Genomic DNA, 23,599 nt, shown 5'->3' with positions numbered 1-23,599 from the left:
CTAGGATCAAGTCATTTAGGCCTTGGTGGAAGAATTGAAAATGGTAGAAAAGGATATTTGTGGCTTTCTCTTCATCTTTTTATGGTAGACCATTAAATAATCATTAATAGCTTTAGTCTTATATGGGAAATTAGCATTGTAGATTCTAGGTTATCTAGTTAAGTATATTTTAGCCTAAATTGACTCACTTTGCTTGGTGCATTCTGTATCGAGGTCTTCCACTTGATACTTGTTCAATGTATTTGGGTGTTCCTAATCCTCATTCTCTATTTTGTAGATTCATGATTTTTTAAGCCTTTTAGACTTGCTTCTTTTTTCACATTTCTAGGGGACTAGCATTGTCCGCATTTCAAGCACACCCATATTGTCATGCTTTCAAGGTGAAGATTCTCTTCAACATTTGGAAATATATTTTTATTTATTTATTTTTTCACAATGTTCTCTTTAATTACACCAAACTTTTGTTTTTCTTTAATGTGTTTATGTAGATCTTCAAGTGAAAGATAGCAAAGTTCCACTCGAGGTGGTCCATTTGTAGGAGCTTTTGGACCACTAGGGCGACAATTCTTGTCATGTTGCCAAAATTCTTCCCCCTGCTCTTCTCCTCCTTGAGGATGCGAAAGAGGTTGCAAGTAGTTTGTTATACGAGATTCATGCGTTTTCCTATCTCATGATTCTCAACCCTTGGGAAGTAGAGATAATGCTATTTGTAGTTGGTCCCAACCCTCATAGCCAACTTTTGCTTCATCTCATGAGCAAGATGCTCTTGGTTGGCTTAACTTTGGTAAGGTTTCTTGACTAGATCTAACTATTTCTCTAGTGCGTGCATAACAACCTTAAGAGGATATTCCTAACGAAGAGGGATTATTCACTGGTTGGATGTTGGTTGAAGATAATCTCACCCTTAGTGATGTACATGGGAAAGTTGATGATAAAGACTCCTTGTGTTGAAATTGCTTTAATTCCTTAGTTTTTATGCTATATTTTAATTTGAACTTTAACTTATTATTTCATAGATTTTGAGAAATACTTTTTTTATTATCCCTTTTTTTTTTATACATATCATGTCATTATCTTTTAAAATAATTAAAAGTCAAATAAATATTGTAATTATTTTTAGATTAGATAAACATGATACTTTTAAAATAATTAAAAGTCAAATAAATATTGTAATTATTTTTAGATTAGATTGTGTTAAAGATTTTTTTCATCAATGTTTGGGATCACACTCCGTGATCTATCATTTGAATGATAATTTTTATCTTCTCGAGTTCTGTATTATCATCTTGATTATAGATCATAGAGTGTGAATTGAAACGTTAATGAAAAATCTAACACAATTTAATCTAGAAATAATTGCAATATTCACTATATATTGTTAAAACATGATATCATTAAATTAAATAAACTTATTAAAAAAAAACAATGACACTTAATTATCTTAAAGTGAAAGTCCACACCAAATAAATATTAAAAAAACAAACAAACTTACCCGTAACTTCAACTATGTTATTTCCACCTAGAGCGGCCCTTAAAAATCCCGACAAAAGTACATGGAAAGATAATCAAGAGCACCCTTAAAATCCCCAAAGATGATTTATATGTAACTCTGAAGCGTTAATGCTCTAATAAATTTTTCTAGGTTGCAGGCGTTAACGCCCACCATTTGTGAATCTGTGTCGTTCACTAATCACAACTATCCGACTTTATTCCAGGAGTTTAACTCATTATGCAGCAGGTAGATCGCACCCAATTCATATTTTCTTTTGTTTTTTGGTTTGTCCCATGAATTCTATTTGGCTTCCACCTCCTTTTTTTCTTTCTTCTTATTAGAACAAAAGTTTTTTCAGTATGGGCAATACAACATGAAGGTTTCAGTGACTGGAAATCGATTTCGAGATTTAGTTGCATATACAGATATTTATTGTGTTTGATGCAATAGACTGTTCATTTTGTAACAAACAGGGTGGAGGTGTTGACACTGAGGTGACTTGGGAGGACCAACAGAATATCAATAAGTTTGGCAGGCTTAATAATAGGTTTCATGAACTGGAGGATGAGATCAAGGCTAAAAAGGTGAGTGTGACTTATCTGTAAAAAATTCCCTCAGGCGTCCTTGAATTTTTAGAATGAAATAATATTGCTTTTATTCGTAGGGCATTGTTGTGTTAATTCCAAGAAAGGGTATTGGCAACACCGCTTTAGAACCAGGCATATCATGGTCACTCTTTCTGTTTTTTGTTTTGTTGCTTGTGCCTGTATCATACTAGTGTATCATTGTTACTTTCAATACTAGAAATCTAGCCTTTGATACATCACCAACATCTCAGTGGTTAATTTTATTACTGGTAAAAGATGGAGAAAAGGGGAGCCTGGTCACTAGGTTGGAACTTGGACGTTACAAAATTCGAACAATACATGAGGTAAATGGAAAAAGGGGGCTTCATACCTAATGATATCTGACTTTGCCATGATTACAAAAGTTATCTTATCTGTGTGGGGGCCTATTTGATCATGGCATAAGTATTACATGCATATATGTTTGTATGTTTATCTCTGTATTTTAGAATGCCTATGTGTCTCTATGCATGCCATTGCTTTTGTGTACAGCTTAAAAAATCATAATAAATATCATGAATGTGTTCTTATATATTTATATATGTCTGTATATTTTATTCTGGTCTGGAAATTTGACCCCAGGCCGGGATCTGAGTGAATGCATGAAGACCCTGCCTGTGACAAGCAAGTTGTTTCTAAATGAAAAAAAGAAAAGAAAACCCTAACAAACAACTTTCATAGTCAATTGAGGATGAGGGGCTTGCGGCTGGTACATAGGATTTGCATAGTGCAGCTAGGTGAAGTAGCACTGTTGCTGCTTGTGTTTCTAACGAACCAGATGATGATGTTGATGCTCTTAATGAAAAGTGATGAAGATTTGTAGTGATTTTCTGTGTGCAATTAAAGTAATGTAAATCATTTTTATATATCTTTATTGGCTGGCAGTTGACATTGAATTATGAATTTTATTTTGTTCACTTGTGTAAATTATGGTTATATATTAATACATGTAGTGTGGCTGAACCCAGTTGTACCGAAACTGAGAAAAAAATTGAACTTCTGAACCCATGTTGGAAACATAGGTATTTATATGCATGGCATAAATCATCATGTATGTCTTCCCTGCTGTCTTAAAAAGGGTTTGCCTAAGTTTGCCCAATAGGTGGTGCCGAGAGAATCTGTGGGAAAAGTGGTACTTTGAATTCCTTGGGTTTTCTCTATACATGTTGCTAAGAAAAATCAGGGGGCTTTTAGATTAAAAAAAGAAATACAAAATGATCATAATTTACCCTAAAAATTGATTTTTCCCGTGCAGTTGCACATATATAAACCCCTTTTTTGATTTATTTCAACATTTGATAATTGACATCAATCATCAACCATCAGCTGTGTGGTCATTAGATTTTGTGCAAATTATGGTCACACACACACGTGCACAATTTGCACAAAATATACAAAATTAAATACGTAAAAACCAGGTCTGATGAGAAATCAGACCAGAAATATAACTAGCTGCTCCATATATATCGTTAGTCTATGTACGGTAAACAGAGACCCCGTTGATGTTTGTAGCTATGGTCGGATTCCTTCTATGGCCGACATAGCTAATATAATTGTCTAATTGGCCTACCGGCCTTAGACAATTATAGGTCCGAGTTATAGACACTTATATGCACCGATGTATTGATAATAGTTGAATCGATTTGCTTTTGTAATTATGATTTATATTTATCATGTGAATGGCTGACTTGGAAATCCGCCACCTCTATGTCTTGAAACGTGTTGTTTAGACAAGGGCCGACCCTTGGTGAAGGGTCACTTGCATCGTATTTAAAGGAGATTGAATCTCCACTCATTACCACCGAATCAATTACAATCACATCAAGCAGAGCAAATACATTCAGCGAATACATTCATTCATCAGCAAATTCATACTTAAGGAAGAGCAAATTCATATCTCAGCAAGAGCGAACTCATCCTTAAGCATAACAAAGTCATCCTACAGCAGATCGAATCATTGCATCTGCAGATTGCACAGTTTGAATGCCCTAGTGCAGGTCGGTCTGCATATGCAGTGGTGTATTGGGAATAACTTATTCTCATAGCTTCAAGGAATGAAGCAATATTGTAAAGTCTTATCTAGTTCTGATAAATATAATCAGAGATTTCTTTGTTGCTGGGTTTTTCACCTTCAAGAGGAAGGTTTTCCCAGGGTATCTTGGTGTATTATCTGTTCACCGTGTTGATTTATCTTAATTGCTATTAATCTGATCTAAAAACAACATGGTATCATAGCCAAGTTGAAGTAGATCGTGATCAGATTTCTCTATAAGCAGCGATTCATTCTCATTCTAAGGGGTAGTTCCTTGCAAGCAAAAATGGTGAATGGACTTAAAGTCGAGGATAGGCTTGAAGGCGCATCAAACTTCACTTCGTGGAAGTTTAGAGTGCTTGTTGCACTTGAAGAAAATGATCTTCTTCAGTTTGTGGAGGAAAAAGACTTATCCGAGCCAGAAGATCAAGAGGAGAAACTTCAATTCAAGAAGAATGCCATAAAAGTGAAAAAGCTATTGATTGACTTCGTGAGGGATCACTTAGTGCCTCTCATTTCCATGATGACAACTGCAAGAGACATGTTCAAGACCTTGGAAGGCCTAGATGAGATCAACAACAAAAGTAGTGCTCTTGCATTGAGGCAACAACTTCATCAAGTCAAGATGGCGAAAGGAGAATTAATCATGTCATTCTTCATGAAGATCTCAGAACTGAGGGATCAACTAAGCGCTATTGGAGATCTAGTGGTTGATAAAGATCTTGTCATGTTGGCATTGAATGGCCTTCCTCATTCTTGGGAGCCAATTATTCAAAGTATAAGTGGGAGATCCAAATTACCTAAGTTGGATCGTCTTCGTGCGGATTGCATCCGAGAAGAATCTAGATTGGCTGCCAGGGGAATTGTCAAAGGTTCTCAAATGAAGACACTCATGTTCTTGCCACTCAATCTACCAAGAAAGGAAGAGATTGGAAGAAGGGCAACTTCAAGAGGACTAGAGATCAAAGATCAGATTCTGCACTTGATTCAAAGAAGAAGAAGAAAGATCTCTCTCACATTTAGTGCTTTAGATGTGACAAGTTTGGTCACTATGCAAGATATTGTTTGACAAGGCCTAAGCAACAAATGGCAAACATTAATGAAGTCTCAACTCAAAAGGAAGCAAAAGACAACTCTAATGGATTCCTCTTCATATCTGCCTTATCAAGTAATGTTCCCACAGATAGTGACACTTGGCTAATTGATAGTGGAGATTCTCGACACATCACAGGCTATTGAGAACATCTTTCGGATTTGGTGGAAAGGGAGTCTAATCTCCAAGTAATCATTGGAGATGATGCATGCTATTTAGTGAAAGGATTTGGTGCTACATCACTCAACCTAGAGTCTGGAATTTCTCTTCATCTAAGTGATGTCTTCTTACTCATGCCAGGAATCAAGAGAAGTCTTGTGTCTATTTCAGCCTTGGAGGATAAGGGTTATCAAATAGCATTTTCAGAAGGGAGAGAGTTCTTGCATGACCAAAGAACTCCATCATCAAGACTGCACGTGTGATTGGGAATCGGCATGAGAGTTTGTACAAGATTTCCACTCATCCAGTTCAAGCTCTTTTTCATGACTCTTGCAGTTCTAGCGAACTATGGCATAGAAGACTTGGGCATCTACATTTCAGGGCTCTTCTATCATTGGAGAAGATGGTTACAGGTATTCCTAAACTTAGTCATGTACATGATGGTACTTGTAAAGGTTGTGCTATGGGTAAAAATACTAAGAGTCTATTTCATAGACGCTTCAGCCTGTCCTAAGAGTCTAACAAAACTAAGAGTCTAACAAAACTCTGCTGACCATCCTGCATAGACGCTTCAGCCTGTCCATTACCCTGAGGGTAGTATATGGAAGACCAATGTTGTATGATTTTGAACTTGTCACAGAGTTCATCTATATCCTTGTTTTTGAACTGCCCCCCATTGTTAGTTACAATTCAAGAGGGGACTCCATACCTGCAGATGATGTGCTTAAGAATGAACATAGCCACTTCTTTGCCGGTTGCTTTGATAAACTGCTTCAATTCACTTAGTAAAGTATTCAGTGGCAGTTATGATAAACTTATGTCCATTGGATGATGAAGGATAGATTTGGCCAATGAGGTCAAATGCCCATTGTTGAAAAGGCCAATGTGTGATAAAAGGTATGAGCTCCCTTGCTGGAGCATGTATGACATTGCCATGCAGCTGGCATTTCTGACAAGTTTTAGCAAATTTTACAGCATCTTTTTCCATATCTGGCCAATAGTAGCCAGCCCTTAAGCAGTTTCCGAGCTAGAGTTAGACTGTTTGAGTGAGATCCACAAATACCTTCATGGACTTCAGATAACGCACGTTGAGACTCTTCAAGTTCTAGACACCTAAGCAAAGTACCATCTAAACCTCGCCTATATAGATTGTTAGCGATGATGACATACCGTGAAGCATTACGGATCAGGTTTCTTTTCTCATTGTGAGTAAGGTTATCAGGGATGACTTGGTTACCCAAGTAGGAATAGATATGGTTACAACGAGATGAGTCATGCCTAATGATAGAACATACCATCTGGGAATCAGGGGAATCATAAGCAGGATAGTGAAGCTCTTCCACTAGGAACTCATAGCGGAACTGTGTTTCTTGTAGTTGTGGTATAGATGCCAATGTAGCCATAGCATTTGCTGCTCTGTTCGCTGATCTAAGAATCTGCTGAAATGAAACAAAGACAAAGTATTTCTTAAAGTCATCAACCATTCTTTAATAGGGCATTATCTCGAGTTTGATACAAATCGTTAATCTGGTTGATTATTAGCTGAGAGTCACCATAGATTTATAGCTCAACAACTTTCCATTCGATAGCCAGTTTGATTCCATTCACCAAGGCTTCATATTCTGCAATATTGTTGGTACAAGGAAAGAGGATCTTGTACGCCTTTGGAATTGAGTATCTCTGAGGAGTAATAAAAAGGATCCCAACACCAGAACCTTGTTGAGTAAAAGATCCGTCAAAGAACATTTTCCTGGATCGCTGAGTAAGATGCATTATGTCATGAAAGATTGTAATTACAACTCTTTGATAGGTAGCACATGCATTCTTTAAGCCAAAGGGCATGACATTCCAACAGAAAGTTCCCCAAGCACATGTGAATGCTGTTTTCTCTTGATCTTCAGGTGCGATTTTGATTTGGTTGTAGCTGGAAAAGCCATCCATTAGAGAGTACATTTCATAACCAGCAGTCATGTCCACTATCATGTTAATGTTAGGCAGTGGAAAATCATCTTTTGGACATGCCTTGTTTAAGTTTCTGAAGTCTGTGCAGACGTGGATTGATTTATCAGGTTTTGAAACAGGGACAATGTTGGATATGCACTCAGCATAATCAATTTCTCGGATGAATCCTACTTTAAGTAATTTCTCTAGCTTAGCTTTAACTAGCAATGCAACATGAGGATGCATTTTTCGGAGTTTTTGTTTGACAGGTTTGACTACAGGAGCAATAGAAAGATGATGCATTATAAGGTCAGGATCCAGACCCGACATATCAGAATATGTCCATGCGAAGTTGATCTTTTTCTCTATGAAGAAATCAGTAAACTCTTTCAATTCTTCTGCTGATAGGGATTGAGCCACATGTATTATATTCTGAATTTCCTTTGTTCTAATGTTCATTGGTTGTGTAGGTTCAATCAATATTGATGATCGCTCTTGAAAGTGATTAGGCAAAATATCAAGCATCTCACCTTTAGATGCCTCAGGGAGGTTTTCACCATCAGATACGTCTTTTTTTTTTTTTTCTTTTTTTCTTTTTTCGGTTCTGATACCGCCACAGTGTGGTTTTCACCATCAGAACACTTGTTTTTCTCCTTTTGATATTTGAGACTAAGATACTTGACATCCGCTTCTATCATGTTCACACTCTGTTCGTTGATGGAAGAGTTCATGGATTCAACTGCATTAAGGTAACATGCTAAAGCATAGTCATTGGAAAAAGTAGGGATATCCATGGGTTGGTCTTGTAGAGTACGGTCAATAAGCTCAAAGTATACCAGGGATAAAGATTCGACGGGTTCAATGGAATTCACAGTATTGTCACCACAACCTTGGACTGTCAAGTTGAGTTCTAGAAGACTACGTTGCGTTAGCATCTTGAGACCGGGAAGAGTCATAACATGATTATTGAAGCCCACGCTAGCGTTTAGAGAATCTAACCCAGTAGACCTACCACTAGACCCTTCTCCTACTTAAGACTGGACTACGTATTGTGGTTCAACAACATTAGCTTCTTCAGACAAAGTTTCAACATTCATGACAAAGTAGTCATAGTTTGGTGTTGAATAGGTAATATCATAGATGGAGCTCATTTCAGGCTGATCAAAGTTAGAAGATGAACCATTTGACTCCTCTTCAAGCGACTCAGTAAAAGCATGTATGGTATCAATATGAACATCTTTTATGCTGCAAGTTCCTTCTTGTTCTGGTTCAGTGATAACTTGTAGTTGGCATGCATGTTCACATAGCCTTGATGACTCAGTGAGTTTATGTCTTCTTTCCCATTCAACTTCTTTTGGACTGATGACCGGTCGTGCTTGACTAGCCTCCGGTTCTTCAGTTGTGTTCCCACACCTGATTTGTTTTATCTCATTAGATGGAGATACAGTAGGTGAGTGATTTTCCTGTGCTTTCTCTTTTCTTAGCTGTTGCTCATAAGCTTCTTGTCTTTTTAGTCTAACTTCCTCTAGTTCTCGTTGTAGCTTGATGTGTGCTATTTCTTGTTCTTCATCTATAGTATCATTGGATTCATCAGGATTTTCTTTAGTAGATGCATCTGATAGAGGTTTTGGACCCCATTCATACTCATTTGAGTCTGTTTCTGAATCTTCATCTGGCATCATTCCCGTATATGTGACAGGAATGTTTAAAGGTGCAAACATTCATTTGATTCTTTCCACCCGTTGTCTCATTTCTTTTGGAATTTCTACTTCTGGTCTTTTTTGTGTTGGTACCTTTGGAACTTGGTTATAAGCTTCTTCTTCTCTTTTGATTGCCAACTCTTCTTGTTCTTTCTCATATTCTTCTTGAGTTTGTTGTCTGTTTACTTCCTCTCGTGTTTGATGTGGCTAATAAGATTGTTGCTTTTGACTTGATGGTTTATCTAGATGGTACCCAAGTCCGGTTTTGTCCTCTGTAGACTTGGTTTGCAGTTTGATGGGTTCGGTAATTCCGTCTTGACGTTTTCCCAGAGGACTTGTACCTGAATACCCCATGCATTGGATTATCTGATAGCCTTTACTATATTGTTTAGGGGAAATTTCACAACGTTGCACTTCTCTATCTTCATTTCCCCCTCTGTAAAGCCATTTGAGAGCAACTGCCTCTTTTGTTTCATTTGCAAAGGAAGCAGATGATTGCACAAAAGTACCATCATATATGACGTTTGCAGGTGAAGTTTGTGGTTTCATAGCTTCAGATGGTTTTCCAGATTGTCTAGGTGATGGGAGAAGAGACATCATTGAAAGTACAGGTTCTATCTTGTATCCACCCATGCTGGCATCCGTGATTTTCAGTTTCTTTTTTAAGTCCTTCATCATAGCTTCTGAACTCTCAGCTATAGAGGCTGCTTCGTTGTGAGGAACAAGAGTATCAACACATTGTTTTAATGCGTTGCAAGCGTAGCTGGTATCAACAGGAACACTGACCTCAACTCCATTATAGGGAAACTTGCATATCATAAATCCATGGTCTGCCCAACAAAATGTTGTAAGATAGAGGAAGGTCAAGCACCTGACAGATAACATCTCTTTCCACGGGTCCTACCCTGATTGGTAATAGCACCAGACCCTTAGAGGTTCTCTCTTCTTCATCATAAGCTTTTATTGTTATCTTATTTCTTGGATCTATAACATTCTCAAAAAATCCCAATTTGTATGAGTAGATTGTAAGTACAAATGTTCAGCCCAACGCCTCCATATATCAAAACACGTTTGACTCGGTGTTTATGGATCATGGCTTCAATGTGTAATGGCTGATTATGTGGATGAGTCAAAAGGAATTATCATCTTCTTCAGACAAGGACAGGTAGTGAGGTGAGGTTAGGTGACCCACCATAGATTGAAACCGATCCAGATATAAGTCTTTAGGGACGTTGGTAGCGAGTAAAGCTTTGTCCAGGATCTCTCCATGAGCAGGAGAGATCTTAAGCAGTTCGAGAATAGAGATTTGAGTAGTAGTTCGTTTTAGCTGTTCAACAATGCTGTAATCGGAAGAAGATGGCGAATCCAATTGTTTAGATGGGGAAGGCTTAGCAGTGATTGTAGCTGGTTGTTTGTTTGAAGATGTCAGCAGTTTTGATGATGTCGATGGATTTGATGATGATGTTTGATCGGAAGATGAGGAACCAACTCCTTTGAGAGTAACTGTTTTTTGAGCATGAGTCACAACGTTTGCAACTCTCGGTTTGTTTTGCTCTTCTTTGACTATGATTACATTACATTGCTCTGATTGAGAAGGTTCAAGCATGTTGATGATGTTATCGTTGTTGGTATAGGTGTAATTTTTCTTGGCACCTCCCTTGGATTTAGAGGAATCTCCTTGCTCATAAGTGGGCAAGGGATCTTGAAAGCTTTGTGATAAGAGTTGGTTGCATGATTCCCAACAACAATTTTGCCATTATCTATAAGGTCTTGAATCTCATGTTTGTGTTTCATGCAGTTATTAGTTGTGTGACCCTTGTTTTGGTGATATTCATAGTAATCATTTTCCCTCCACCATTTGGGTTTGACTTTAGGATCATATGGTTTGGAGTTGTCAGGAAATGTGATCAGATCATTTGCTAACAGAGTCTTAAGAGCAGTTTCATAGGATTCTCCCAAAGGAGTGAAATTATGTTTAGGCTTTGAAATCCAAGGCTTATCTTTAAACCACTCTTTCAATTTCTTAGCAGGGTTTTCCGCAACACTTTCAACAACTTTGAGGGCCTGTGTGCCACTAGTCAGATTAAATACTGCTGGTTTTGGTTTTGGTTTAACAGTATCAACTACTCCATCATTCACAACATTTCTATTATTATCTTTGCCATATTTCTAGTATTTGTTTTTCTCTTTAGAACTAGAGCCATGTTGTGTTTCCTTATAAAGTGAGATTTCTCCTTTCTTCACAAGCACATCTTCTATTTTGAGAGCACTGTCTACCATCTTATTAAATGAAGGATGTACTTGCACTTGAATATTATATTGTAACTCAGGAATCATATTGTTAACAAAGATGTCCATCCATCTTTTCAGAATCAGGAATGGGTCGTGAATATCTAGAGAAAATCTTTCTCCAACGTTGAAGGAAAGTGAGGAAAGGTTCTCCTGTTCTTTGTTTTGTATTGCAGAGGTCAATCATGGTGATTGGATGACGGATGTTGTAGGAGTGTTGTTGGAGAAATAGTTTGACCAGCTCCTCAAAAGATTTAATTTCCTTAGGCAGTTTTGAAAACCACTCCATAGCTTGTCCTCCTAGACTTCTTGGGAAGAGACGCATAAGATATGTCTGTTCATGCATAATTTTCATACATAGAGCACAAAATTCTTGGACATGGTCTTGAGGATCCGAGTTGCCATCATATTTGTGAAACTTAGGAATCTCCATTCTTGAAGGAAAATGGAGGCATGTGAAGATTCTTGTCGAATGATAACGGATAGATTGTATCCAAGGAATACTGTACAGAAGATTTATCTTTGCTTTCATTTCTTTGATCTCAGTTTGCAATGCTTGCAATTGTTTGGTTACCAACGATAGTGGTGTCTCTTTCTTTAGTGATAATGTTTTCAATGTTGTAGTCAGTGGAAAGTCTTGCTCCTTGTTTAGCCAATTCTAGAAAATGTTCTTCTTTTTCCCAGGCCATGATAATTTTCATCATTTTTCTGAAATCCTTGTCCTTTTGACATGTAACTATAGTATCTTCTTCAGGACGAGGTGTCACTATCAGTAGCATGAGTGCTAACGTTATCACGAGCACTGCATTTAGAAGCCTCTCTTTCTTGTCTTTCCCCAGACATACTGGAAGATAAAGGTTGATAAAAAATTGGTTGGCTTGAGGACAAAGGTTTGTCAAAGATTGGTTGTTCTTGAAAGAATGGATTAGTTTGCAATGAGAAAGATTGCCTCTTACTTTCGTCAGAATTCTTATAAGAGCTCTTGGTTTAGACAGACATTTTTACAATTGATGCGACTAAGAGCTAGAAGTGATACAGATGTCAAGATCAAATCGAAGCTAGATGTTTGTTTGAGGTGATGATTGGATGAAGAGATTGAGACCAAGTCTGGTTTCAGGAATGATCTATCCTATATAAGACTTGATCTAAGCTGATTAGATTGATGGATGATTGATTGAACCAACTAGGATATAATTGACAAAATCATGTAACACAACGACCAGGGCATACTCTCAAGATGCTATGCTCAGGATGAAAAAGACCAAGTATACGAGAATTCTCAGATATCAGTACGACAAACTGGGCAATTGAGGTTTTGACTCGTATGGAATAGGATCAGAGAGGAAATGAGTTTTGACAGGAAATAGGGTTTTGACCACTGAGTTTGATGCTTTAGTTGATTATTCAGCTTTTCTAGTTTCAGTTTGAGGTTGTTTAGTGATAGTTTCAGATAGTTCAAGGATAAAGACACAACAAACACACAAGATGTAAAGTCAATTCAAGCACATCACACTAACCCTAAAGAAGTTGACTGAGAGAGAAAACGTTTGCTTGCAAACTTAGGTACACACCCAATAACTAATCAGAATACGGCCGTTGAGTTTCACACAATGGATTCTCAACGCCGTATTAGCCGACACCAAATGCTAATGGGGGTACGATATGGCAAGTATCTTGGGAGAGTTACTATCTCTCTTGCATAAAGATTATCCCCCTTTCGGAGGTGAAACGGGTAGCTTCTATCCTAGAGTTCTTAGTAAGGGTTTCCGTTCAAAGTTACCCTTTGAAGTCACGCAAGCACGATTGAGTCCTATAGCCCAACAAGGTACCAAGCAAGATGTAGTCACGCAAGCGTGATTGAGACCACAAGACCCTACAAAATGCCCAATATGAGAAATCTCAAAGAGAAAACTCAAATAACTTCATCCTCTGAGACTTTAATCTCAAATAGGCCTATTTATTATAGTGAGTCGGAATGCTTGGGTCTAGCCGTACTCACTTGGGTCTTTCTCACAGGGCGATTAATTTTTCCCACTGTGATAGGCCCACTAAAGGAACACAAATCTCAAACTAGAAAAGCGTCAAGGGTTTGGATTTCTGATTTTTGTGCAGACAAGAGCATATTCTCCTACCTTTTAGACTTTTCTCAAACCCGAAAAAAAGATTTGTTTATTTACCACATCACAATTTAGGTGACTAGAAAACAATTAAAAATATACAAAGTTTGCTTGAATCTTCTTAGGCAACGTGCAAAAACAATGAATCGGTAATCATATTGTTTTTGAGCGATACATGCGTATTCTTGGACAAACGTTCTGCAAAAACTTGTCAGGATGTGAAAATCATTTAGATAGACAAAAAACAGATTAGGGTTAGCATTAGTGCCAGAAAAATCAAATCAGAAAAACCCCTAAAAGTACTTTGTTTTTCATGCGAGAAAGCAAAAAATCGTACAAACTTTCTCACATGACCATACGAGAATTCTCACCTACCCATGTGACAGAGGATAGAATATTGTACTATAATGAATATAATGTTGTACGAGATTTTGCAGAGAATGTATGGATAGAATCCGAAAGATGAGAATTTGATGATCTGCGAAGCCGAAAGATTGAGTTTCCTGCCCCACGGTGGGTGCCAAAAATGTCCAGAGAGAAAGCGATGATCGAGATTGATTGTTGATGAGCGATCAAGATTCTCCCAGAAGTAGCACAATCCAGGTGATTTGATGTGATTGGCTGCTTTCTTCAGATTTGAAGGAGATAAGATTGAGCTAAAATTGAGATAAAATCTGAAAAATTGATTTATTCTATTTTCCTTTCTTAAAGCAAGCTTTCTTTGATTTATTCCCTTTTATTCAATTTTGCTCCTTTTTTGAAATTATCTCAAATTAATTCTTTTTTCAAATTTTTTTTTGTTTTGATTTAAATGGCAAATTAATTTATTAATTAAATATGCTAGGATATTTAATTAAATAACTAGGATAATTGATTAAAGAGATTTTGATGATTTATTTAATTGAATAGATTAATTTGCCATGTGACATTGATGAATAGGAATTAATTAATTAGGCACTCAAAATTGATTTAATTGCCTTTGGTTAGGACCTTGGTGATGTAGTCGAGATTAGGGGCCCATGGTTTAGATGACCATTTTTAGGGTATTACAAAGGTTAGGTATTGTGAATGTGATTTGGTGCGATTGAGAAGGAAGACTTGCTTGTAGCAATTAGGAGAACAAGGTGCCACTTCCAGGTACTGTCATTGTGAGCTACCACAGGGATATTGTGAGTTCTGTCTACCGCAACCTAAGATTTCCAGCAGTCAAGCAACCAGTACTCGGGTGAAGGTAGTAATGGATGCCTTGTTGATAGTGTGTCTTGCGACACGTGCCAATAAGAAGTCGATATCAAGGTCGCTCTCACCTGTGACATAAGATACAACAAGCATGTGAAATGGAGATGGGTACCTCATTTGTGTATGCCATGTAACATCGATTCATCTATTCATCTATTTCCATGTTAGATGTAAATAATAATCCTTTTTCTGTATGAAGAGGCTCTATAAATTGTGGCAATATAATTGAAATAAATTTGTTTCCTGAAGGCTGTTTCAATTTCCTTAAATCTGTGTGAGTGTTTAAACGTCTTTTAGAACTTGGTATCTTTTAGTGGTATCAGAGCCTCAATACCCTGCCAGCCTGTAGGGCTAATTAATGAGTGACATAGAGTAGAGATATCAGCAAAGAGAAAAGAGGAAGAGATCTAATATGGGGGACTCAGACGAGGAGGCAAGGCTTTCTTTAAAAGGTCTGAAGAACTCTATGTTAACATGTTTGAGACCTTGAAGGAAGTAGCCCAGCTGCTGAGAGATATGAAGCAACAACCGACCGGAGATAAGCCAACCAATGGTAAGGGGGAAGACAACAATTCTGTTGGGGTTAAGACAACTACAAATGGAGGAGTCTCAACCAACACTAAATCCTTAAGAGCAAAGTTTTTGACAAATGAGGAGGTTAATGAAGATCATTTGGATCAAGTCAGTGGAATGGATCATCTTCATGTTGAATGTCACTCCTTGAGTGAAGCGGTTAAGAATGATGTGACCTTTGCGAAGTATTGTAGTTTGAAATCAAAAGGACATAGGAGTAAAGGGTACGAAGAATAGAAGGACATCTAGTACCGGTTACGAAAGATCACAATCTCTAATTTTGATCGGAAAAGTGATACATCAGCAAGGTCATGGTTGTAGAAGTTGGATACTTCTCCCTAAACCCCATGCTCGAGGTGGAAGCTCTCAAGTTTGCTACTTTGCATTTGGAGGGAGCGGCCCATGAATGGTGGTATCATGGGATTTTGACTCAAGGGCATGATGCAAAAACTTCCATAGAGGAGTTTAGTCAAAGGCTGATTGAAAGGTTTTGATAGGACAAACCCTAAAGTGCATTTTGGGAATTTGGCCCAATTGAAGCCAGTAAGGTGGAGGATTATGTTTCAGAATTTCAAAAACTGGCTGTAATGGTGCTCGATGTGACAAATAGAAGGCTGATAGTGCTCTTTGTAGAAGGTTTAATTGAACCTCTTAAAGGGTTACTCAAAACCTTAAACCCTACAACCTTCCAAGAGGCCATCACAACAACCCTCAACTTAGAAGATTCAGTGCCAAGGGATAGCTTCAGTAATAAGAGAGCAGCTCTACCTTTGCATAACAAAAAACTTTTTCCAAGGAGTTCATTACCTCCTAGAATGCCTATATCAAAGTCCAAGCAAAGAGATATCAGTAGGAACGAACTAAGGAGAAGGAAGTTGTGTTTCACTTGCAAGGAACCATGGCAGCCTGCGCATCGATGTTTAGGGAAAGGGCAAGTGCATTATATTGAGGTAATCTTCGATAATGATACGGAAAGTGATGGCACTGATTCTGGAAATGAAACAGAAAAAGTTGAGGCACCTGAGGGAGGGACACTTGCTGCACTCACGGGAGAACCACGTCATAGTGCATTCCACATAAAGGGGGTGTTGAAAGGGCAGCAAGTAATCATCCTTATTGACAGTGGAGCCACTTATAAATATATTAATGAAGAAGTGGTAAGAAGACTTGGTCTAAATACAATTCCAATTGAAGGGTTTGAAGTAAAGGTAGCTAGTGGAACTACTCTTTCTTGCACTCAAAAGGTACCTGTTGTGATGTTTTCACACATCGCCCCATTGCAAATGGGGACCCCCACTTTTTCACTTTCTAGGTTAGCTGTCTTAGCTTAGCCGTTGGTAGTTTTAGTCTTTTGCTATTAGCCTTTCATTTGTAAGAGGTGTAGTTAGTTAAGAGGTAATCAAGTCAAGTCTCTCTAGATTAAGTGAGGTCAGTCAGTTTTCAAGGCTTATGAAATGAATGATTCACATCTTTTGCTTGCTTAAGTGGAAATGAAATGCTGAAATTTGACCAAGGTAGATTTGTTTTGGAGAGTCAATTTTAAGGAAATTGGGCTAGAGTTCAAATTACCATCAAGTGGCTTGGAACAAAAAGGATTAAAACATTCTAAGTTCACATTTTGAAATCACTTTCATCGACCCCCCAAATGTGAGACTTAAGCATTTCCTTTGATTGCCTAGATCAGCGACTTTGGCATTGACAACGTTTCTTTTTGCCCAACCAAGGCCTTGACAACGCTTCCTTTGTCCTCCCTCCTAAGCCTCCGACCGGCTTCTCCCAGCGTTGCCAGTGGATGCCCAAGCCCTATCACTCCCATTGCCATCTTTCTATTATCACCACCTCACCTACATCTTCTATCCCTCCCTTCTTTTTACCTTTCTACCTTCTCACTTCACCTTCTCCCATTCTCCATCCATCCTACATTTCTTCTTCCCCTCACTTCCTTCCATTTCACCTCATATCCTTTACCTTCCACCCATCCTTCGCCTCCATCCTCTATCTTTCATTCCTTATCCCTCCATCTTTCTTCATATTTCATGCTTCCATCTCCTACCATTTTCACCTTCTCATTTCCTAACTTGCCTTCCCTACACCCTTCCTTCCTTTCATCTTTGCTACCCTTAATACCATCACCCACACTTCCTACCTTTCTTCCATCCCTTATACCTCCCAACTTCCCTGTCTTCCATCCTCTAACCTACATCTCACATCCCTTATCCCTTGTTTCCCTTAGCATACCCCCAATCCCATCCTAGCCTACCCTTCTACTACCCACCGTCAACTCCTTTACTACCTCCTACCTCGATCCTATCTTATCCTACCCCCTTTAATCCCTTCTTTTCCCATGACATCCTTTATCCCTTATAACTCCCCATCTCCTGGCACCTCCCTTATCACCTCATCCTTACCTTATCCCTTTACCCCTTATGACCCCATTGCGTCACTTATCCTACTGCACATCCCTACCCTCTTACCCCCGCATCCCCTCCACCTTGCCCCATGGCTTCTCCTTACCACATCCCCTCATCCTTTCTTTCCACAACATCCCTTCCACCGCATCCCTTCACTACTGTGTAGCATGTTTGGACCCCACAAATCTTACGATGGAGATAAAAGAGCTTTTAAAGCATTATTCAAACCACCAGCCAAATCAGCACTCCTTTGATTGCCAAAAATACGAACTAAGCATTGAACATTTCCTTCGCCTATCCTAGTGCGATTTAAGCCTTGTCACTTCCAATGGTCATCCAAATCAGCGAACCAAGGATCGGGTTAATTTCTTAGATACACCAAATCAGTGATTTAAGGATATTTCCTTTGACTGCAGAAGTGTGGCATAAGGATTTGAGTTATTTCCTTTGCCTATGGGAAAGAGCGAATTAAGAGATGAATGATTTCTTTTGCCTATGGAAAAGAGCGAATTAAGAGATTTTAATTTTCAATCGGGTTTTAAGCAAGTCCGATTTCATTTCCTTGGAGTTTGGAGGTGTGATTCATGCATCCCTTGGCAAAGGATATCACATCCCTTGACAAAGGATATCAGTGACTTAACCTTGAGGGACATCCCTTGGCAAAGGATCTTTAGACAAAGGATATGTGCGACTTAAGGTTTTACATCCTCCTTGGGCAATGACAGAGTGCGACTTAAGGATTTAGGACCTCCCTTGGCAAAGATAAGACATGTCCTAGGCAATGCTACCTCCCATGCCATGTGATTTGATAAATATGATTGTGCAAAAGGGAAACATTTGATATGTGCGCCAGCAAGGATAGGGAAGGTTGACTCGTAAGAGGAGGCATTTCATTTAAAAGACATAACCATTGGCAATAAAATTATTTAAATGCCAAGTCGGCTGAGGCAAGGAAGAGGTGCGATTCATGTTAAGGGAGGCATATATAAGAGGGGTGCTAAGTTGTATGGAGCAGATTGGAATGCAAATTACAGGGCAGAAATTAAGAGAATTTCAGCTGGTGGGAAAGAAAATCAGACTTAAGAAAATAAATCAAATTCAGAATTATACATTTTCGAAATGAAATCAGAACTTAATAAGGGGTAAAATTATGTATTTATAATCAATTCAGAGTCATGATTAAGATGTTTTCATTGTCTTTTCAGGTCTGATGCAGTGAGCTCAACAACATCTAGGAGGAAAGGCTCAGGTTTTGAACAAAGAAGGCTTCTATCACACCAAACCTTATCAAGGTTAGAGCTTCAAATCAAGCTCAGGGAGGCAAATCAAGGTTCAAGTTACACATTCATCAATCAAACACATCAAGGCATCGACATTGATTGATATGGGAGAAGGGTGTCACACCATGGAGGCGTCAAAAAGAAAAAACACTAAGGCAAAGAGTAGCAATCAACATCAAGCACTCAAGGAGGGTTTCTTTTTACAATCTTGATTTTTCTCCAGAAATCCAAGAATCAATGCCAGTATAGCCAGACGGAAGCTCCAGGGCGCAAGTGATCACGGTGGAAGTTAGTTGCAAGAAGAGTTAATCAAAGTTAGAAGATAATGCAATTTGGGAATATCTCTCACCTTCACCTCATTCATTGATCGAGCTTGGAAATGTTGAGTAACAAGAGATATGCCTCATTCATCTACAACTTGTGATGAGTTATAAAGATCTAACAAGGTGAGGTGGTGCCCAGTCATTACTTATCCAATCACATCATTTCAAAATAAGGCGTCCAGATTCAATTTACCTGAGTCATCCAACAAAACGATAACTACCACATGTGGGTACAAAGTCTGATGCACTTATCGTCATCATCTATTGGTCAATTATTCAAGGAAGGACGTGTCCTACATTTTGTAAATTTTATCCTTGGTCAAGCATTAATGCTTTGCAATGTGTAACAAACCCTAATTAGGGTTTCTATCTTTCGATCTTGGCCATTGATTGTGAATCGATTTGAGCCACTCAATTGTAATGAGAGCACTATATAAGGCTCCACTCTTTCATTTGTAAAGGTTAATAGATAATAGTTGATAGTTAAGAGTTTAGTAGTAGATTGTTAGCAGTTAGAGTAGGGTAGGAAGAGAAGGCAAAGATTGTTGCCAAGACATTGTTGTAAGAAGCATGTAAACTTCATTGATGATATGGTGAAATTGATATGTTGATTCAACAATTTGCATGATCTCTACTTCTCATTTGATTTTCATGTTGTTTAGATGAATGGAAGAACTTTGTGTATGATCAATGGTGAAAGTCGTACATCCATACTACTAGCACCTTGCTGATTGTAAAGTGCCTTGCGTAGTCAGTTGGATCCATCTTAGCCAAGCTTAACTTCAATTATCATTCCTTCATTGATATGCATTGTCTTGATGGTGTCTATGCTTGTAGTGGTGATTTGAAAATCATTTGCTATCCCTAGAAGATCGCACTAGCCTTGTGGAGATGTTCGTTGCATGTCAAAGCAAAGCTTAGTTGAGTTCCACCAAAGATTTGTTAATGCTAGTAGCTATGGTTAGACTCCTTCAGGGCCGACATAGCAAATGTAAATGTGTAATTGGCCTATCGGCCTGACACATTTAACTTGTTCGACTTATATACATTGCCGACTTTCATATTGAATCGGTTTGTTAACAAAAATATAACTAAGTATGTTCCGCCACCTTGGAAGACGTGTTTGTAACCAACCTTTGATTAAGACGTGTCATTTGGCATTGGATCGGTTCTTAAAGAAGACGTGATGATTGAGCTGACTTTCTAAGAAGACGTGTTGTTTGGTGCCACCTTGTATGGGTATATAGTTCCATTCCCTCTCTCCTTCAAGGCATCAAATCAATTCATCTCCCTTCAAGCAGTTCGAATTATTCTAGCAGATCGAATAATATATACTTCAGCAGGTCATGTATATTCATCTACATCAGACTGAATTTATCTTCTACAGTTCGTAGGTTGTATTGTGATTGTATCATCAATTGATTGATTCAAGCTTCAAGGAGTGAAGCAAATCTTTTGTAGAGACAACTTGAGTATTAATAAATATCAGAAGATACTTTGTTGCTGGGTTTTTCACCTTCAAGAGGAAGGTTTTCCCAGGGTATATATTGTGCAATTGTGTTTGAATTATTGTTTATCTAAGCTGATCATAAAATTAACAAGATTATCCATTGCTCTTGCATTCTTAGGAGTAGGTTAGATCTCTCTCAACCCTCTTCCTTTTTCCCTTTTTTTTTCAAATCATGTTGATTTCCATGTTCTAGCGACATTCAAAGCATTAAAGATTCAATGTAAGTCAACCTTGTGATTCCAACAATATCACATCAAACAACTGAGTCTATCCAAGAACACGCCAAGACCTAACATCGAGAACCTTGGAGTCGTCCCATTTGATCATGCAGCTTAGCATTTGGGGAGTCTTTGTTCAAGAGAGGATAGAATACTTTTGTATTTATTTTGTTTTTCATAGCGCGTAAAAACACCATCAACAGTACCCCAAATGGAGTTGGCTATGCGAGAATATAAATTGAGGGATGACTTCTATGTTATTGACATGGACTTGGAGGTGGTCTCGGGATGTCAATGGCTGTATATGATTGACAAGTATGAGACCAGCCACCAAAAGATTGAGATCTCTTTCCAACATAACGGAAAAAGGGTAGTGCTACATGGATTGACCAGCATAGGAACAATGGAAATATCAGCCAAGAGGATGGAACGGGTTTTCTGTAAGAGACAAGTAGCATGGGCTTCCAACACAACGGAAAATGGGTAGTGCTACATGGATTGACCAGCATAGGAACAATGGAAATATCAGCCAAGAGGATGGAATGGGTTTTCTGTAAGAGACAGGTAGTATGGGCAGCAAAATGTCTCATCACTAATACAAGTGCTGCTAAGAAAGATGGTACCACTAATCTGCAGATTTAGTCCATCTTAGACAAGCATAACAAGGTGTTCAAAGACATACCTCCAGGTCTGCCCCCTAAGAGGGGTTTTCAGCACATTATCAAACTTGAAGAGGGGGCAAAACTAGTAATGATCACTCCTTATCTCCATCTGAAGGTTTATAAGGAAGAGATCAAAAAGGCATTTAAAGAATTGCTGGATATGGGGCATATAAGGCCTAGTTCCATCCCTTTTGCATCTTTTGTAGTGCTGGTTAAGAAGAAAGATGGAACTATGAGGATATGTATAGATTACCGAGCTCTCTATATGAGAACCATTAAGAACCATTACCCAATACCATGAATTGATGAATTGATTGATGAGCTAAATGGAGCTAAGTATTTTTTCAAGATTGATTTGTGTTCAGGGTACCATCAAATGAAGGTCCGGGATGAGGATGTACATAAGACAACATTTCAGTGTCATTATGGGCACTATGAATTCTTGGTGATGCTTGTTGGATTAACAAATGCTCTAGCAACTTTCCAATCGTGTGTGAATCAGGTATTTATTCTTCAATTGAGAAAGTTTGTTTTGGTCTTCTTCGATGACATCCTAGTTTACAACAAAACTTGGGAAGAACATTTAAAACACTTGGATGAGGTGTCGAGTATCTTAGAACAGCAGTCCTTTTATGCTAAAGCATCTAAATGTGAGTTTGGGTTGCAAGAAATCTTGTATTTGGGCTTCAAAATCAGTGAACATGGAGTAAGTGTAGATGAGGAAAAAATCAAGGCTATCCAAGAGTGGCCTAGACCTAGCAATCTAACGCAAGTGAGGGGGATTTGTTGGGTTATGCAGCTACTATCGGCAGTTTGTAAGCGGATTTTCACAACTTGCTGCTTAACAAATCTAAGAAGGGAGCATTTGTATGGACTCCATCAGCTCAACAAGCTTTTGATAAGCTCAAAGAGGTAATGAGTTCGTGTACCATGTTATTAATTCCAGATTTTTCACAACCTTTTGTTTTGGAGTGTCATGAAGGTATATGGGCTGTTTTGATGCAAAATAAACACCCCATAGCATTCAAGAGTAGGAAGCTTAAGGGGGTTGAGTGTAAGCTCTCAATTTACGACAAAGAAATGTTGGCCACAATGTATGCTTAATTTAGACAATATCTGGTTTGTAACAAGTTTTTGGTTAAGACTGATCATAATAGTTTGAAGTACTTTCTTAACCAAAGGGATTTAAATGATAGGCAACAAAAATCGGTGAGCAAAATTCAGGCCTATGACTTTGACATTGAGTATGTAAAAGGGAATAACAATGTAGTGACTGATGCATTGTCTAGAAAATCTCATTTGCATTCCATTTCTGATATATCTGCTGATTGGAGATCATTAATTACAGTTGAGTATGCCAAAAATTCATTTGCAAATGATATTTTGGAAGGCAAGGTGCAAGACGATAGGTTTAAAACAACAAATGAGTTGATTCTTTACAAGGGACGAGTATACATCATTCCTGAATCGAAAATGAAAGAAAAGATTTTAAAAGTTTGTCATGAGTTTAACTAAAATCATCAATTTTCAGACTTAACAAAGTTTGAAGACATCTCCTTATACTTGGAAATTCAATCAAGACTCATGACACCCAACTTGCTAGCCATACAGGTTTCTATAAGACCTACGTTACCCGGGGACGCGCCCTGGGCTAAAATCCCCCGTCCCCGTACTGGGGACATTTTGGGGACTTGGGGACAGTTAGGGGACGTCCCCCCGTCCCCAATATGGTTGGGGACATTTGGGACGTCCCCTAACTGTCCCGGGGATGGCGAGCCGTCCCCCTTTTCCCATCACATTTAAAAAATAAAAAAGACTCAAATGCTCAAAAAACATTTTAAAATTTTATCATAGGTCTGTAAAACTGAATTTTCGCACATATGATGGGTAAACATGTTTGAATCACTTCCAAAAGCACTTAGAAATAATGAACA

General features: G+C 38.3%; 1 protein-coding gene across 1 annotated transcript in view; it reads left to right on the top strand.

The window, feature by feature from the left end:
- Positions 1 to 1,494: 1,494 nt before the first annotated feature.
- Positions 1,495 to 23,599, top strand: part of LOC131071967 (probable prefoldin subunit 4) — a 32,447-nt gene continuing 10,342 nt past the window's right edge. Inside the window, exons 1-2 of the mRNA XM_058007956.2 lie at positions 1,495 to 1,738; positions 1,966 to 2,076. Of these exons, the coding sequence (XP_057863939.1) occupies positions 1,730 to 1,738; positions 1,966 to 2,076 (120 nt within the window). The 5' untranslated portion in view covers positions 1,495 to 1,729. The remainder of the gene's footprint in view (positions 1,739 to 1,965; positions 2,077 to 23,599) is intronic.

The sequence above is a fragment of the Cryptomeria japonica genome, chromosome 1 (genome assembly GCF_030272615.1).
Source record: "Cryptomeria japonica chromosome 1, Sugi_1.0, whole genome shotgun sequence".
NCBI lineage: Eukaryota > Viridiplantae > Streptophyta > Pinopsida > Cupressales > Cupressaceae > Cryptomeria > Cryptomeria japonica.
The sequence above is the reverse complement of the archived record's forward strand: the minus strand, read 5'-3'. Positions and strand labels throughout refer to the sequence as shown.